The sequence below is a fragment of the Lissotriton vulgaris genome, chromosome 3_1 (genome assembly GCF_964263255.1).
Source record: "Lissotriton vulgaris chromosome 3_1, aLisVul1.2, whole genome shotgun sequence".
In the NCBI taxonomy this organism is placed as follows: Eukaryota; Metazoa; Chordata; class Amphibia; order Caudata; family Salamandridae; genus Lissotriton; species Lissotriton vulgaris.
In genome coordinates, this window is record NC_141689.1 from 835,625,077 (window position 1) to 835,642,487 (window position 17,411).

The 17,411-nt window shown below is 44.3% G+C and overlaps 1 protein-coding gene across 1 annotated transcript in view; it reads left to right on the forward strand.

Moving 5' to 3' along the window:
- Window positions 1–17,411, forward strand: part of LOC147727102 (solute carrier family 71 member 2-like) — a 347,082-nt gene that overhangs the window by 171,221 nt on the left and 158,450 nt on the right. The window contains exons 4-5 of the mRNA XM_086961153.1: window positions 7,625–7,752; window positions 13,534–13,648. Of these exons, the coding sequence (XP_086817279.1) occupies window positions 7,625–7,752; window positions 13,534–13,648 (243 nt within the window). The remainder of the gene's footprint in view (window positions 1–7,624; window positions 7,753–13,533; window positions 13,649–17,411) is intronic.

Below are 17,411 nucleotides of genomic sequence, written 5' to 3' on the forward strand. Positions count from 1 at the left end.
CTAAATAAAAATCTCCCACAAAATCTCCCGAAAATCCACCAAAGAAAAAAAAAATCTAATCCGATTAGCACATTATTCCCCGTCCTCTTCTGTGTCCACAGGGTTTAGCTATATGTACTCAGCGCCAGGATGCCCGTAGGGTTACAGAGCGCTTTACAAATGCTATAAATAAATAAAATAAATAAAATAAAGCATTATGGAAACATTCTATAACAAGCATTTACAATGCAATGGTTTCGACTTTTGAAAAGTTTGAGCTATTGGCATTGTAAATGACAACATTTTTATTTATGTGTTGGTTTTGAAAATAAATAAATAAATGGCATTGTCATTTACAATGCCAATAGCTTAATCTCTCGCAAATGCGAGACCTATAGCATTTGCAATGCAATAGGTTGCGTATTTACGCGAGTTTGAGCTAATGATATTGCAGATAATGCGTTTTATTTAGGTTTCAAAAACCAAAACATAAATTAAAGGTCTCTCTCACACTGCTGTCTCTCACACACTGCTGCCTCCCACACACCATGCTCTCCCACCCACCATGCTCTCCCTAGAAGACTCACACTGCTGTTTCTCTCACACTGCTGTCTCTCTCACACTGCTGTCTCTCTCACACTGCTGTCTCTCTCACACTGCTGTCGCTCTCACACTGCTGTCGCTCTCACACTGCTGTCGCTCTCACACTGCTGTGGCTCTCACACTGCTGTCGCTCTCACACTGCTGTCGCTCTCACACTGCTGTCTCTCCACACACACACATGCAGAGAGCGACACACATACACCACACACACACATACAGAGAGCCACACACAAAGCCACACACATACATACAGAGAGCCACACACACACACACACACACACACACACACACACACACACACACACACACACACACACATACACACATACAGAGCCCCCCCCACACACACAGCCACACACACAGCCACACACACAGCCACACACACATACAGAGAGCCACACACACACAGAGAGCCACACACACACAACCACACACACATACACACACATACAGAGAGCCACACACACACACACAGAGCTACACACACACACACAGAGCCACACACACCCACCCATCCCCACACACACAGAGCCACACACACACACACAAACAGCCACACACACACACACACACACACACCCACACACACACACACCCACACCCACACACACCCACACCCACACACACACACACACCCACACACACACACACACACACACACACCCCCACACACACACACACACACACACACACACACACACACACACACACACACACACACACACACACACACACACACACACACACACAGCCACAGCCACAGTTTTCAGTAAGCTTTGATCCTTTTGAGTTAGAAAAATTTATCTACAGATTATACGCCAGATGAGGGATAATTATGCAAAATAAAGCAGAAGCAGCAAACACAGGATCGCATAATTCCAGTGGCCCTCCCCATGACCTACTATTATATTTCAACTCAAACTTTTTGATGGTCACACTGGACCCTCTTCACTGGGTGCAATGTGATGAATCTATTGTGACACCCCCAGCCTTCAGCACGTTTTTGCAAAAGTAAATATGAAAAAAGGGACAAAAATCCTGTCAAGCTGGTGCAAAGTTGCTATTGTTGGACATTTTTTTTAAAGCTTGCCAAGTTACACCCGATGGAGCACTACACAGACGCACGCATTAGAAACTGTTATCATCAAGGAAATGTAAGTAAACAAATAATGTTTCTATTCATTTGAACGTGCAAAGCAATCTTGCGCATACCAAGCATTCGGCAGCTTTGCAAGGTGCAGAACAGAGCATAAGGGCTGACTTCGAGAGGGCACCATGGCAACATTAACAAGCTAACACTACCACTGTACACAGCGAAGGTAATGTAACACTACCGCACCACTCTACACCTACCCTAGGTGATCCCTACTTAAGCTTTCACCTCCACCTTTATCTAACGACCGTACCAGATTCACAGGTTTTCTTATTACAGGATGACAATGCATCTAAGAGCAGACAATGAGGGAGGCGACACTTGCAAAGTGAACACTTGCAAAGCCAACAATGACGCATGCTGGCATTCCTACTGAGTCAATCAAGCTCCACCAAAAATAAGAAAAGAGACTGCAACGTTAAAAAAATATTTGAAAAAACCTTTTTCAGAGCAGTTACGCAAGAATTATTTAAAATATAGTGAAACAGGACTTTTGATGGCAAAACTGATGGACCTCAAGACCGGATGTGCAAATACCTGCACCACATTATAAATGATGTGCCCTACTCGGGGTGATGTAGTCACAATGGAATTAACCTTCAGTTACTACTACCCTTGATGCATTATATGCTGCAAGCAGGAAATTGCGGAGCCAAAAATCACTTACTTCAAAGGGTAACTTATTTTCAGCAATACCGACTCCGCCACATCAGAACATGCAGCAAGCAGGGCAGTTGACAGCTTAAAGTTTACCAATAGATGGATGTCAGGCCGAAGGTAATAATTTCATGCTGTGACTGAGGGAGAGATGGGCAGATAGGGATGACGACTCAGAGGCGGCACGAGCCCTGCCCTGAAATCCAGCATCTGGCTACGTGGCCTGTGCTACCAAAAGGCTTAAGGTGACAGAGCTGGGGTGCTAGAAGATGCCATCTGATGATGTTCTGTGTTCTTGTGAAAAGACGTTCTGCCAGAGAAAAAGGCAGACATGCGTGGGGGAAGGGATGGGGTGCATGGCTCGAGATAACTAAAAGAGATAGGGGATGGGGGAGGGGTAACTGAACGGCAAACATAGAATTACGAATGGGCAAGAGCCAACAAAGAGGTTGTTATCCCACTGACACTGACCGAGGGACATCAAAGGCCACAAAAGTGAAGCACAAACAGTTTGTCAATCAGAGAGACACCCCCAAGAAGTATACTGGTCACTCACAGTGGCATTTCCAGGTCCACTCCGGCCCTCCCTCGCAGCTGCAGCACCACCCGGCAGCCAGAGGCTAGTTACACGTCTGGGGTGTTGGAACTTCACGTCGTGCGCGCGGACTCAGAAATCCCGGCCTTTAAAGTGCTGTCCGTTCGTATGACGTGTATGGAAGACTCATGCCCCTGGTCGCCGTCAGGTGTCTGTTTACAAGAACAGGACAGCTGCCTCGACGTGGCGCAGTGCGCCTCGTCCCGCTACATGTTGTCGTGTGTACCCCTTGCCTCTGGGTTGCCCACTTTCGGCCTCTCTTGCCCAGGGAGGTTCGTTGGGGGCTGGCAAATTACACATAACATATCCATAATATATTACCAATGTGCACGTCTGCACAACCGTTTGCAGTATATCACACCTGCCAAGTGTCCCCGTGCTATTAGAGTGAAATTGTTAGCCAGAGGCTAGTTACGACAGGGTTCACTTGAGCTTTGGCTCGCTCCCAGGGGGGAAGTTCTGGGGGTGTTAACTGCTCGTAATGTAGCACCGTTCTGTAACATGCATGGGAAAAGTCTGCATTGAGGGAAGGTGGCTCAGCATTTTATCCTTCCATTGATGATAAAACACGTGCCAGTGAGCTAGCTAGTACCACCGATCTCCTGACTCCACCTCTCAGTTCGAGCTGATTCCTGACTGCCACAAGCATCCATTGCCAGACTGTCCTGGGAAAGGCCAGAACTGACCCCAAACGGGACGAACAACAACAACAGACGCACCAACTGGGGGTCAGACAGGGAGAGATGCCGGACTGCCGGTCTGCGGGCAGCATGGTGTTAATTTACTGCCCTCCCCGGGAAAAGTCTGCATTGAGGATACAGATACAAACATAAATATTTCGAAACTGCAAGGGGGGACGGGCTCACGGACAGCGGGCTCACGGACAGCGGGAGGGGGGACGGGCTCACGGACAGCAGGAGGGGGGACGGGCTCACGGACAGCGGGAGGGGGGACTGGCACACGGACAGCGGGAGGGGGGACTGGCACACGGACAGCGGGAGGGAGGACGGGCACACGGACAGCGGGAGGGGGGACAGGCTCACGGACAGCGGGAGGGGGGGGACGGGCACACAGACAGCGGGAGGGGGGGTGGGAACGGGCTCACGGACAGCAGGAGGGGGGGCGGGAACGGGAGTAAGATATGCCGCTTACCTGCTAGCAACTCTTGGAAAGTGAAATCGCGCAGCCCACCCCTGCAAGGCACACGTTGGAAATGAAACCAACATGCCGATATGAAAAAAAAAAAACAACCGCTCACCGCCGCATGACGCACGAAAATGGGCGGGATGAGTAAAAATCGCCGGAACGCCCACGAATCTGCTCGGGAAATGAGTGACGCATCTCTGTTCCAATGGCTAGCCTCCATTTATGGAGCTAGCCAATGGAACAGAGAGGCGGGACAACACACACATACTGTTAACATAAGATTTCGCCTGCGCGAAACGCTGCTGCGCAGCTGTTCGCCAGCCGAAACCTAAAAAGGGACTCTTATAAAGTCACTTATCCTTCCTCTGCTTTCCAAAAGGATTCACTAATGACTTATTAGTGTACTTTCTAAGTCCTGCATAGACTGGATGAACCCTTGTCTTTGTCACCTGGCCGTTATCTCAGCTCTCTTAAATATGCCATGTATTCGTCAATCATGATGTTACCTCATGCATCTTCTTAATTGTTAAAAAAAAATGGTATATGTCTTGTGTGCTCAACTTTGTAGTTCGTGTTAAGTTGTTAAACATGACATGCTGCTGTTGACAACAATGAAACTAAACGACTGTAATGATTCAGACCTCCACGTCATCCACTTTGTAGGAAATAGTGGTAAATGTTTCCTACTGAGATGTGATGTACTGGATACAAATACAGTGATTTTGATAACTCAGTTAGGCAAAAATTGTCAAAGCCAATAAATAGCCTAGCGTATGAAAACTCTAGAGCTATTGGTTTTGGCATTTTTTTGCGCTGTTATTCCCCTAATCACCTTTTGCTTGATCACCCCACATCTTCTCCCCCCCAATCCATGTTCTTCCCTCCTGAGCTCTCTTCCTCTGTATTGGCGAACAACATTCACTTGCTCCCCCCCTCCCCCCAGCAAGACACCCCCCCTCTACCTTTCAAGTAAACTACATAAAGCAGGCTGCACAAGATTCTTGAGAAGTACTAACTCCCTTGTCCTAATCCCTCCTGAACTCAAATGTAAAAAGACCCAATCTCGTGCATTCTCCGGCAATGCCCCTACGATCTGGAACTCTCTACCCAAAGACCTTCGCTGCAACCCCTCCTACCTTCTCTTCAAAAAGAGACTCAAATTACTTCTCAATAAACACTGGGGACCCTAATTGTTCTATCATGAATCCTGCTAAGTACCCTTCTATCTCTAAGCGCTCTTACCCTACCCCTTTCCCCCCCTTCACTATGCTCTACCCTCCAATATCCCTCCTCTATTCTCCTCCTTTTTCCCCTTCACTTACCTCACTCCTTTCCTTCTTTCTCTCATTCTTCTTCTATTGTTTCTTTTAATCTTCCTACAAACCAAAAAAACTGTAGTCTGCATTTAATATATTCCTGTTAATGCTACTATGTTATCTTCTTTTAACTATGTGGAGAAGTGTGGCTCAATGGTTAGAGCGGCAGACCCTGAGAAAGAGGTCTAGCCCGGGACCAGGGTTCAATTCCCCCCTCGGCGGGTCTTGGGCTCAAAATTCCACGGACCTGATAATTCTCGCCTCGGTGCCTATTTCAATCATCGAGTCCCACTCTGCAACTCTGGGCAATAGCTTGCTTATTTTCCACAACGGCCCCCACAACGCTAAGGATGCCTGGCCTTCACCCTGGGGGTGCCCAGGAGTGGACGCCTCACAGGGAAAGCCAGGACGGGCTCCACAGCGGTATTTGTACAGCGCCTTGAGACCCTTGCGGGTGAGTAGTGCGCTATACAAGTATCAATTTACATTTTATGTAAAGCGCTCTGATACTATCGGGTCCAGCAGCGCTATACAAAACCTTTTAAATAAATAAATAAAGTTGGGGATGAGGCATCACAGAGGGCGGGTGGAAGAGAAGAACATGGATGGGGGTAGGAAAGGTGAGATTGGATGGACAACGGAGTGGGTGGGGAAGGGCTGGAGCAGGCACACAGAAAATGTAGGATGGGCAGGGGGGTGCTGGGGGCAAGATTACAGACAACTGAGAGGGGGTGGGAATGGTTAGGGAAATAAATGGTGAAAAACACGGACAACAAATGCTGGGCAAGAGAGATTGGGGACAATTATAGAAGGGAGAGAAGTACACAAGGGAGACAGCTGAAAAACTATGCGTTGTAAAGTATATAAACAAAAAAAAAATCGCGAGACAAAGCAAGCTGTCGAAGGAAAAAGTAATGCATTCCTGCTCCAGTGAAGGATCCAAAATACAAAGAGGAAGGAAGACTATGGAAGCTGACAAATAAAAAGCAAGCAAATGAAAGTGACACATGAAGCCAGCCAGTGGTAAACAATGTTCAGTAAGATAGCAGAAGGTCTCCCAAGAGGCAGCAAATGCATCATTTTGGCAAGACTTAAAAAAAGGAACTGTTCAACATTTACAGTACACGAGTAGAGAGAAAGCACCACTGACGCAAATGAAAGAGAAATATTAAATAAGTTTTGGATAGGAAAGACTTGAAACCAGTCTCTAGATTCCAGTGGATGTCTAGTGTTTATAGAGAAACTTGTGTCAATGGGGGATGAAAACCTGTGTCAAATGAAATTCAGATAATAATCGGTGCTCAAATACACTCGTGAAATTGTTGTAGGGCATGCTCACACTAAGCCTACAATTCAAGACCTAAACGAACCTACATTTATTTTGGAAACTTTAGAAAATATTTTGAAAATGTACGTTTTTGTTACTGCTGTATGCAGGAAAATTATTTTTGACAAGGTAGTATTGCATTTAGAATGTTTGCTATAGCTCATCTGAAATCTACAATCATTGGCTAGCTTTGTATCTGATGACGGTGGATGAAGGCGTACCAAGCCAATGGAGTATTTCGTTCTGCAGTCCATGGATGAGCGGCTCAGCTGGAACCATATCCTGCGTACTGTTTGCAATTTTAGGAACAGAGCGCAGGAGCAGGGGACAACCGAGAGAGTTCCACTTGTCAGTGGAGGGGTATGTGCCAGGCCAACATTTATAACATTGTGCTTCCGTCTTAAAGTAATCATGCACATTTTTATTCGCTTATTTAAAGTGCTTGTTTTATTTAGTGTGCCACAGTATGTGCTAATGGTTCCAAAAACATATATATATATATATATATATATATATATATATATATATATATATATATATATATATATATATATATATATATATATATATATATATATATATATATATATATATATATATATATATATATATATATATATATATATATATATATTCATGCTGTTTTAAGTCGCCCCAGACTTCAAAGTTAACGTGGCAGGAAGTGTTTCTTATAATTTAGAGGTCTGTCTGTCCCTCTATTTTCCCAGTTTAAAAAAAAAAACTGCAACTGCGGATAATTAAAACTTTATACGACTAATGATACAAATGCATTTCTGTTTTTGTGTATGCTTAAATATTACAACTGTGTTTTTTCCTTTTCTCCAAAGGGCTTTTTATCTTTCATGAGTGCCCCGTTGATAGGTGCCCTGTCTGACGTGTGGGGAAGAAAGTCCTTTCTTCTCGTTACAGTTTTCTTCACGTGTTTCCCAATCCCGCTAATGACCATAAATCCTTGGTAAGTCCCGCAGACCGCATTTGTCTTGTGACTAGTTCAGAGGCGGCGCAAACCCTGTATAACAAGGGGCAGCGAACTAATAAAAGGGAAAGAATTTGTTAATTACAAAATCGAGCTCTTGTTTTACTTGGCATTGCATTATTATTAATATTTTACAGTGTGGCAGTAGAGAAGAAGTAGTAATACTTTGGTCTTTCTATTAAAAGGTTCAAGTATCTGGCCTGTAGCAACACATAATCGCGCATGAAATTAAATCCTAAATTAAAAATGTCTCTGTGTGGTCAGTATTTCGTAGAATTTGGCATTTGCTTAGGCCTGGTTTGTTTCTTTTTAATGTAAGGGATGCCCCATTTCTGTGAGTAGTTGATTAGAAAGTTTACCGTAAATCAAGGCGTACTATTGTATCGTGCCAGCAGCAACACCCTGTCCTACCATTCCCAGTATATCTGCCACCTTGTGTTGGGACTGGAAGCTGCTTCAAAAGCTGTTTGATGCACAGTTTAGCCTGCTTGTCTCCACTTTCTACTTTGCTTGTCTTGGGTAGCTTTTGGTTTGGGTTAAGCAATGACGATCTTGCCATCGGCTGTTTACAGCAGCTGGCCCACTTAACCTCCTCGTCTCGTCCTTGGGCTGCATGCCTGTGCATTGATAAGTATGAATGTAACCCACTGACGTGCGTGCAGATTCATGGTGCACCGATCCCTGAATAGGCTTTGGAGTGCGTCAACAGAAAGAAGAATTAGGATGTACCATGTCTTGATCACTGGATGCGGTACTGAGCCCCTTCAGTGGGCTTCTAAGCTTCTCCCCACTCCTCTGGAGGCCACACTCTCTTCCCTTAAGCAAGTGGTCCATGTAACCCTAAGGAAGGTGAATGAACTTAGTGGCAAGGCTGCTTGTTTTCCCTGGTACCAGTAAAATGTCTTTTATTCTGGTCCTGTTGCCAGAGTTCGGGAATGGGAGGGAGCCTTCTCATCAGTCCCCACTAACAGCATATATCACTAGATGTAAAAAGAAACTAGACGATAGAGCACAAAAGCAAAAGCTAAAGTCCAGGAGCTTTTCTCCCACAACCAAGTGGCCTGCCCATCAGCAGCCACCAACTGGAGGCCCCCTATCCTCCATTGTTACCCTCAGCACTCTGCACCCGACCGCCCTAGTGCCGCTGAGGGTATAACAAGAGTGCATCCTTGACACTGGGGGACCCCTGAGTTAACCCCCAGAACCTTAACTCCCACTAACTAATACTTACCTTTAAAACTAATAACACGGTTTTCCTCCATAGGATAACATTGACTGTTTTTCTTGGAAAAGTTTCCAAGTGTGGAGTTTGAAAACCTAAAAAAAAATATTTAAAATTGTACTGTTTAACAAAAAGGCTTTTACTTACCTGTTTACAGGAAATGTCCCAGTGTAGTATCCTGGTATACTACACGGAGTAAGAAAAGTAATTTAAAAAGTAACTTGCCTGGTATTTTACTGAAAAGCCCATTCAAGTCTATGTACTGTATTTACAAAGCATTGCATTTCTCTGCACCAATACTGTGAGTCAAAACAAAGTGCATATACCATTACAATTTAAACTGTTTACAAAGTGCTTTACTACTGTAAACTATTTATTGCTTGCCTGTGCCAGGCTTGCTTGGATCTAGAAAATAAAATAACTAAAAGAATATTTTTTATACAAAAACAATTGGTCTGAAGTTCAGTCTTTGAGTGTGTGAATTCATTTGCTGACTGAGTGTAAACAACAAATGCTTAACACTGTCCTCTGATACTGTCTTACTGCTCGACCACACTACCACAAATAGAGAGTGAAGTGCTATCTAAGTTTACCCCTGCCTACCTTTGAAGTATTGGGGTATTAATTGTTAAACATTTTACTGTATTTGAAGGGCTTACTTCACTTGCATTCCCACTTTCACTGCCCTTTCCATTATCAGTCTGAACTCAATCAAAAGTGCTGCCCTCTATTCAGCCCTGAGGTTTAGTGGAATGACTCTAACCGCATCGCTGCGGCGGCTTTTCCCACTGTGTGCGGCATTTTTTTAAATACCGCGTTACATGACGAGCTCAGCTCGTCATCAGCATACGAGCGCCGTAGCTGATGACGAGCTTAGCTTGTCATCAGCAGCGAAGAGGCTAATCACCAGACTTGCCTTAATCTTATCTGTAAAACAGTATTTGAATTCACTTCCAAGTATGCCTTGTAGTTTTTAGGGCTCACGCAGCAAGAGAGCCCTTTTGTATGGGGTTTCAAAATGTACCTAGAATTGCACATGCATGTGCTTTTTCTTTTGTGTTACAGGATTGGCTTGTGCGTGCGTGTATTTCACAAACAGAGCAGACAATAGGCCAAAGGCGGGCACATTGCTCCACCCATTGCCTATTGGTGTCTGTTACGAGCAACGACCTTCATGTGGTTTCAATTATCGTGCCCAGACACAGGCGCAATATTTGAAGCCACATGTCCCGCTGTGGCGTGCGCGCGCACCACTCCCGGGTTGCTTATTTTTTTTAACCATTTCACGGGGAAACTTGCCCCACGTTGGCTCATGTGTTATTGCATCACAGGTCCTGGGGAGGAAGAGCCACATATGTCCTGTACCCTTGTCTTGAGTTGAAGCAATAACTCTCTTTGACAACACTTCTTGCATTGTGGTTCTTGTGGTATTCGTCATTCTTCTATGTCCAGGAGAAGGAAGGGGACGCATGGTGTTGCAAAACATCTGAAACACAGAAAATATATTTCCTAATCGGATCATTTTCATGCATATATGTTCTTCATGTTTACGTGGCACGCTGTTCCCACCCCTCCGCCCCACCACCCATCCGGATAGCACTTTCAAGCAGTATTGTTATAGTGCTACTATCTTTTATACAGATCGCTGCCTTAAAATAGAATAGCCCACTTTGTAGCAATGTTTATTTTGCCGTGCAACGCCCCAGTCTCCGGCAGAAACCTCTGAACAGTCACATTTGCTAATCTATAATTACCCCTGAAGCCAGTTGAACATATGATACCTGATCCAAAACCGGATGTGGTGAAGCTCTTTAAATTGTTGGAAGAAAATGTGCTTTCTTCCGGTGCGCTCAGTATTAAGATTACAATGTGGCAAAATTAATTTTTCTCTCTACGTTCCTATGATTTATCCTCGCCTTCGCATCCGGGATGTTCACACCGCTTCCAGTTTCTTTATACGTTGTGATTAATCACTCCAAGTTTTAATTTATGTAATAGTGTTCTCGAGTTTTTACTGTTCCTGGGCTGTTTAGATCGATAGAGCAAACGTTACCTGAGTGTTCTTGCTGCAACTAAATCTATTGGTTAGAGATGATCACACTTATTGGCCATTTCTACTTCTGTTTGGCAACTGAAGAATAATGAATCCAAATAGTTCCTTGATAGCCCCACCATGCTCAGGACTAGGCGGAAGATCCAGGTCCATCCACCCTATAGCAGTCATACGACCCTGTCCTCATTTTTCACTCCACCCTGAGACCTGGACCGATAAACGTAGATCTGGTTTGGTGTTTCTAAGGCAGCCGGGCCTAGACTAGGTATCAGACCCGTGTGTCACCAAATTCAAACCGGTCCCTTGGAGCAGACATATTTAATTAAATAAATCAAGGAGAATGCAACCAGGGGCACCTCTGGGGTTCCCGCATAAACTCCTTCCAATCCAGTTACAGCGCTAGGAACTGTCCGGTAGAAATCCTTCTTCACTAAATTACCCTAGCCAATGACTTAATGGGGAGCTTGGACCAAACTAAGGATAGTCAGTGGGCCATAATCTCATCTCTGACTGAATCCGGGGGCAAACCTTCGAACTCCTGCTGGAACCCGTCCCACACAAGGGACAGGCATGGATATCTCCTGCTGTGCTCTACCAGAACCAGAGACATGCAAGGGGGCGCTAGGTCAGGTAACACAGTTGTACCAGAGGTAGGTAGTGTGGAATGTGGCCCAGAAATAAGGGCCGCTAACTTCCAGGCATCCCAGCCCTAATTGGGAACAAAGTGAGAATTCCTATTTATCAAAATCCAAAGCGGGAGCAGCCAGTTGACATACTCTGCTCTTTCCAGCTGAAAGCAGTCAAAGATAGAGAACTGCTACACCAACCCTGGAACAGCTCCTGGACATTCGCAACTTCCTCCATCGTAGTTGTGTTCTGGCAGAAGAACAGTCCATATCCTTGCCTAGACCCTGCTTTGAATAGACTCTGCAGTGAAGTCACGAAATCCTGTATTGTTTCTTCACATGCACATTTGGCCAAGGCTGCTCTAAGGTGTCTAGTCTTTCCTCGTGCATATCCGGCTTGCATAAATCTGAGGCTGGTCTTGAGACAGGCCTTGTCATCTGAGCCGCTTCACATTGTGCTCGTAGAAGTGAGCCCAACTGGCATGGAATGGTTTCCACATGTTGCTCACAGTTAATATTGTCATTTGGTTTCTGGTGTTGGCTTAGCACATGTTTACTTGATACTCCTCAGGAAGCTTGCACCTTATGTGAACTTCCCACACACTAGACCTTGTGTCAGACTTTACTGAAGAAATAACTGATGTCCTGGAAGTCCTGACCTGCAGGAACGGACGTCCATCTCTTGTTCACCAGCATTGTACACATGCCTAGACTTGGCACACTGAAGAGGGACTCAGGCGCTAAGCTTTATGCGTGTGGCATAGGGCTGTTGTAGATGACTGGCGTTGAAGTTCACCAGCACGCTCCATGGGACCATATTGAGAACCTTAAGATGTTTACTATTTTTGTACCAAAGCAAGCGCTTGAACCAAAACAAATAAGAGTGTGGCCTGGTGAAATATGTTTAACAGCAGTGCACATCAAGGAGGCCTTATAGGTAGAGATTTATGTTGGAAAACCATTTCATGTGCCCACATCAAACTAAAGAGACCTTATGAGGCCGGTGGGCCTAGATGGGCCTGCTATGTTTACCTACTTTAGGTCTAAAGCAGCCAAGCTGCACCATGTTTTTGGACCCTGTCTGCTCGATCTGGCCTCATAATTTCATTTTGCAAGATGGTTCTTGACAGCCTGTGAAAGTGACAGGGAGTGAAAGGTGTGTATTTATGTTGCATCAAGTACAGTATAATTATGTGTTGTGTTATTATGTGGCACAGATTGATATTGTGTGGAGTGTATTTATGTTGTATTAAGTAGAGAGTAATTATGTGGAGTGCAATTATGTAGTACTGAGTGGTATGTGGAGTGTATTTATGTTGTATTGAATACAGTGTAATTATGTGGTACTGAGTGGTATTATTTTGAGTGTGGTTATGTACTCTACTCATGCAACATAAATACACCCCTCATACCACTCAGTACCTTACAATTAGAAACCACATATTTACACACTAATCAATGCAACATAAATACTCTCCACATCATAACACTCAATACCACATAATTACACAACACATATTTACAACACATATTTACACTCTACTCAATACAACATAACTACACTCAACATAATACCACTCAGTACCACATATGCTTCTTTCAAGGGTTGTGGTCTGTTTCAGATATCGTACTGCAGTTTGTTTCAAGTATTTCAGGTATTGTAGCTGATTTGAAGAACTGTGGTCTGTTTTATGTTGTGTAGTTAGTTTGTGGCAGTCAGGGGCTAGTGTTGCATTATTATTAGCAATGCAAACTGCTCAAACTTTTATAATGTGAGACCTATTGCATTACAAATGCTTGTTTATTTCAGTATTAGCAAATAACTGTTTGGTACTTAATGTCGCCTTTTTGCTTTACAGGTGGTATTTCGCCATGATTTCTGTTTCTGGGATATTTTCTGTAACATTCTCTGTAATATTCGCATATGTAGCTGACATTACACAAGAGCATGAGCGGAGCACTGCATATGGACTGGTAAGGATTTTATAGCAAACAGTATTCTTAATATGTTGGCAATAAAATTACTTGAAGAACAGTTGCACTTTCCATGAATCAGGTTTGATAAATTGTGGCGTGATCATATGAAGAGTTGTGTGTCTAAGGGAGTACAATTAAAACAGAATTGTGCTATTATCTAAAGAGGTTGCTCGCTTAAAGGTGAGGTGCTCAGGAGCACAATTTCCTGGCTTTCGTAACAGAAAGTTTAAATTCTATTAAGGACTCGGAGGTGACGATTATGCTTTCTTTCTTCACTTTATTATCCCAGCAGCCTTGTTCAACATCAACGGAAAATACTTTCCCATCAAACATAGAGGAAGGAAGAAGAAAACCATCAACCAGCGGGGATATTATGAGTCCAACAATAGCCATGCCCCCACTTTCTTTGTGCGACAAAGATCCAGTCCTTCCTACATGTTATTCCTATTTGGACAACTCACTTCCTATAAAAATAATAGAGAACATCTTAAGTGAGACTATATTTTCCTACAGTACAATAACCATTAGAACAGTTTACAATTCCCTCCTGTGATAATTCATATTAAATCTTGCAAATACCCTTTAACATTTGTATCATAATCATCATCATCATTGATCATACCAATATCGAAGTTTACTTACTGTCCATACGTGTGTTGCAGGTTCACTTCCTGTCCACCAAAAGTTTAGGTGGGCATTGATCAGTTGATCTCTAAGTGGGATAGTCCTCGCCTCGAAGTCCTTAATAGAATTGAAACTTTCTGTTACAAAAGCTAGAAAAGTTTGCATTCAATGTCAGACAGGACCGGAGGTGAAAATGATGGTTGTTCAAAGCTTATCACTAGAAAAACCTGGTCTACTTCCAGTTTGAATTAGAAGTTTTAAAGGTCGAACCTAGGACCAGTCTGCAGCGTTCAGAATGTCCCCAATAGAGCCCATAGAGGAAAAGCTTTTGAGGCCATGGCGCCTCTAGAGTAATGTGCTCCTAACAAGGACATGTCAATGCCAGCCTCTTGCATTACCCATCAAACCCATCTTGCTATAGTAGGGGATGAGACCGCATAAAATGATTTTTAGAGTGTAATGAGTGGGTGGCATTCTCCAAGGGTCCAAAGCTCCTCAGTCATATCTTCATATGCTTTAATATATCTCACCACACATAGTTTGGGATGGTAATTAAATGCTGGATAATAAATCAGCCTTGAATTACGCTCTGTACAACTAGACACGTGGAATCTAACCCTCTCCGGAGTGAGCACTCTACCTGTAATACCCAGTGCTTGGCATCGTATACTCTCCTTCAGGATATGAGCTTGGCAACTTAACTGAAAGTTCCTTCTGAAAATGATATTTATTGCTATTCCATGACCAGGAGGGATTAGAAATGTATTTTATGTCCCGAAGGACTGAGTACCTTGTTAAAGGAGGAAGGGACCAATGCGTGCCCTTTATCGGTTTCCTTATTAGCAGATGTTCCCTACCAGAGACCCCTCAATCGGAGGGTGTCCTTTCTAAATGGTCCGCCGAAAGGTGTTAACAGATCTTAGCTACGCCCTTTGATGCTAAAGATGTCAAATTCAGGATCTAAACAACGTTCGAACCTAAGGGATCACTGTTCCTCTGGAGACACCAGCACAGCCTTTTCGACTAGGCGGACCTATATCTCTTAGTTGTCCTGTCTGTCCATGCCTTTGAGAAGAGCTAGTGAGCTTACTTGTAAAGACCCGGTACATTACATCGTTCTCTGTAATCCTCCACGCCATGACATATAGCTGTCCACTCAACAGTAGGTGATGTGGGTTCACCTAGGGGTACAGAAGGAGATCAGGAACTAGGGGGGAGAGGTATTGAGAATCGAAGAAGCTTCCATCAGAAGTGGATTCCAGACTTGAGACATTCAATTTGTTGTTATCACTACTAATTCCACAACTGGTTTCCTTACCTGATTGTCTCATGATCATTGAGAACTGGGTAAAGACTCTCGAGACTCCAGTCCAGGGGCCTCTTCATGGAGGTCTCTAGCTGAAGAAACTTTCCAGTTGGTAATCCAAAATTGATTAAAATAGATCCACAGAGAACAGGCCCCATCTTTTCTGTACGACTTGGAAGATTGTCAGATTCAATTTCCAAAGGCTCATGTCCTGGAAGTGTCTGGAATTCCAACCTCCACTCTGTGGGTCATACCGGGAAGGTGTTCCGCAGTGACCAAGATGATGTTGTCTTGGCAGAAGTGCCAGAAGCTTTTGGCCATCTCCGAAAGGGCTTTTGATTGTGTCCCGCTGAGGTGGATCTTATTACCGCACCACTGACAAATTGTCCATCTTCTGTAACACTCAGCACTGCGCTCTCTTTTTGGTCTAGCAAATCACTGCAAACGAGCCTGCTAGGAGTTCAGGAGAGTTATATAACTATTGTCCTGGAGCAGACCATTTCTCTCCTGTGGATAACTCGCAGGAACAGGTGCTCCTGCCACTTCTGCTGTCGTCCTCTTCTATAACCCATGTTAGGGTTGTAACCAAAGAATCTGTTCCCTTTCCAAACTTTCTTGTTCATGAGCCAACATCTCAGCTCTTTCTTTGCATCTTCTGTCAATGGAACTTTTTCAGAATACGTTGCACCCCTGCAGGGTGGTTAGCTTTTATGCACTGAAGAGCCCTCTAGTGGAGAGGGCCCGGAAAGTTTGCCTGGCAGGACGAAGTAATGAGTCCGTCCATTCGAGCTGTTTGCCTCAGTGAGGTCTGTTTCTATGATAGTCTTGCGTATCTCCTGCCTGATCTTGGTGATCTTCTCTGCCGGAAGGCTCAGCATGGTTTTTACAGGAGATCTAGAACAAAACCCAGAAAGGTCATTCTTTGTGCTGTGGCCAGAAGTGATTTATTCGCATTGATGACAAGCCTCTGGCTTGTCAAGAGGTGCATGGTAGGTTGGAGGTGTTCTTGTATTTTATTCGGGCATTGGTCTAGTAAGAGGATGTTGTACAAGTATACTATCCAGCAAATTCCTTGGTCCGGCAGGGTCTCCATGGCTGGATGTAGCACCTTGAGAAGCACCAAGGTGCGGACGATAGGTGAAGGACAAGTAGGTGAACTCATACAGCTGGTCTGCTTAGACGAACTGTAGGAATCTGTAATGTGGAGCAAAGGTGGGGATTGCGAGATATGCATCCTTCAAGTCTAAACGGCCCAATCAATCAGATGGCTTTAGAATGTCCCTCAGGAAGTAAACACCCTCCATCTTGAATTGGTGATATATTAGCCACTCGTTTAACTGTTACAGATTGATGACTGGTCGTTGGCCTGCTTCCCTTTTTTCAACCAGGTAGAGATTTCTAACTATACTCTTAGTGTGAAGGGTGGAAGGAGTTAGAGCATCTTTATTGAGCAGTTTCTCCATTTCCCCGAGATATCAGGAGGGAATCTTCTTTCTAAAATGAGAGGGTCGCAGGAACTGTCTTTATATATGTGTACCGAATAATTCTATGTGGAAGCCTTGTATTGTATTTAGGAACCAGGAGTCTGATGTGATATGTTCCCATGTATTTACAAATTGAGCCAGTCACCCTCCCACTTTTGGTTAGGAAGAAGGGAGAACACTTATCAAAACTGGTGCAGTGCTAACTTCTTCGAGGGCCTCCTCTGGCTTCTCGATAGTGTGATCCTTTGGAGGGATAGAAATCTATAAACTTTGAGTGGTCCTGCCATTGGCTGCCTCTGGAACCTTGGTCTTTAGAAAGGGCTGTTGAAAGGAAGCGTCCCGCGGT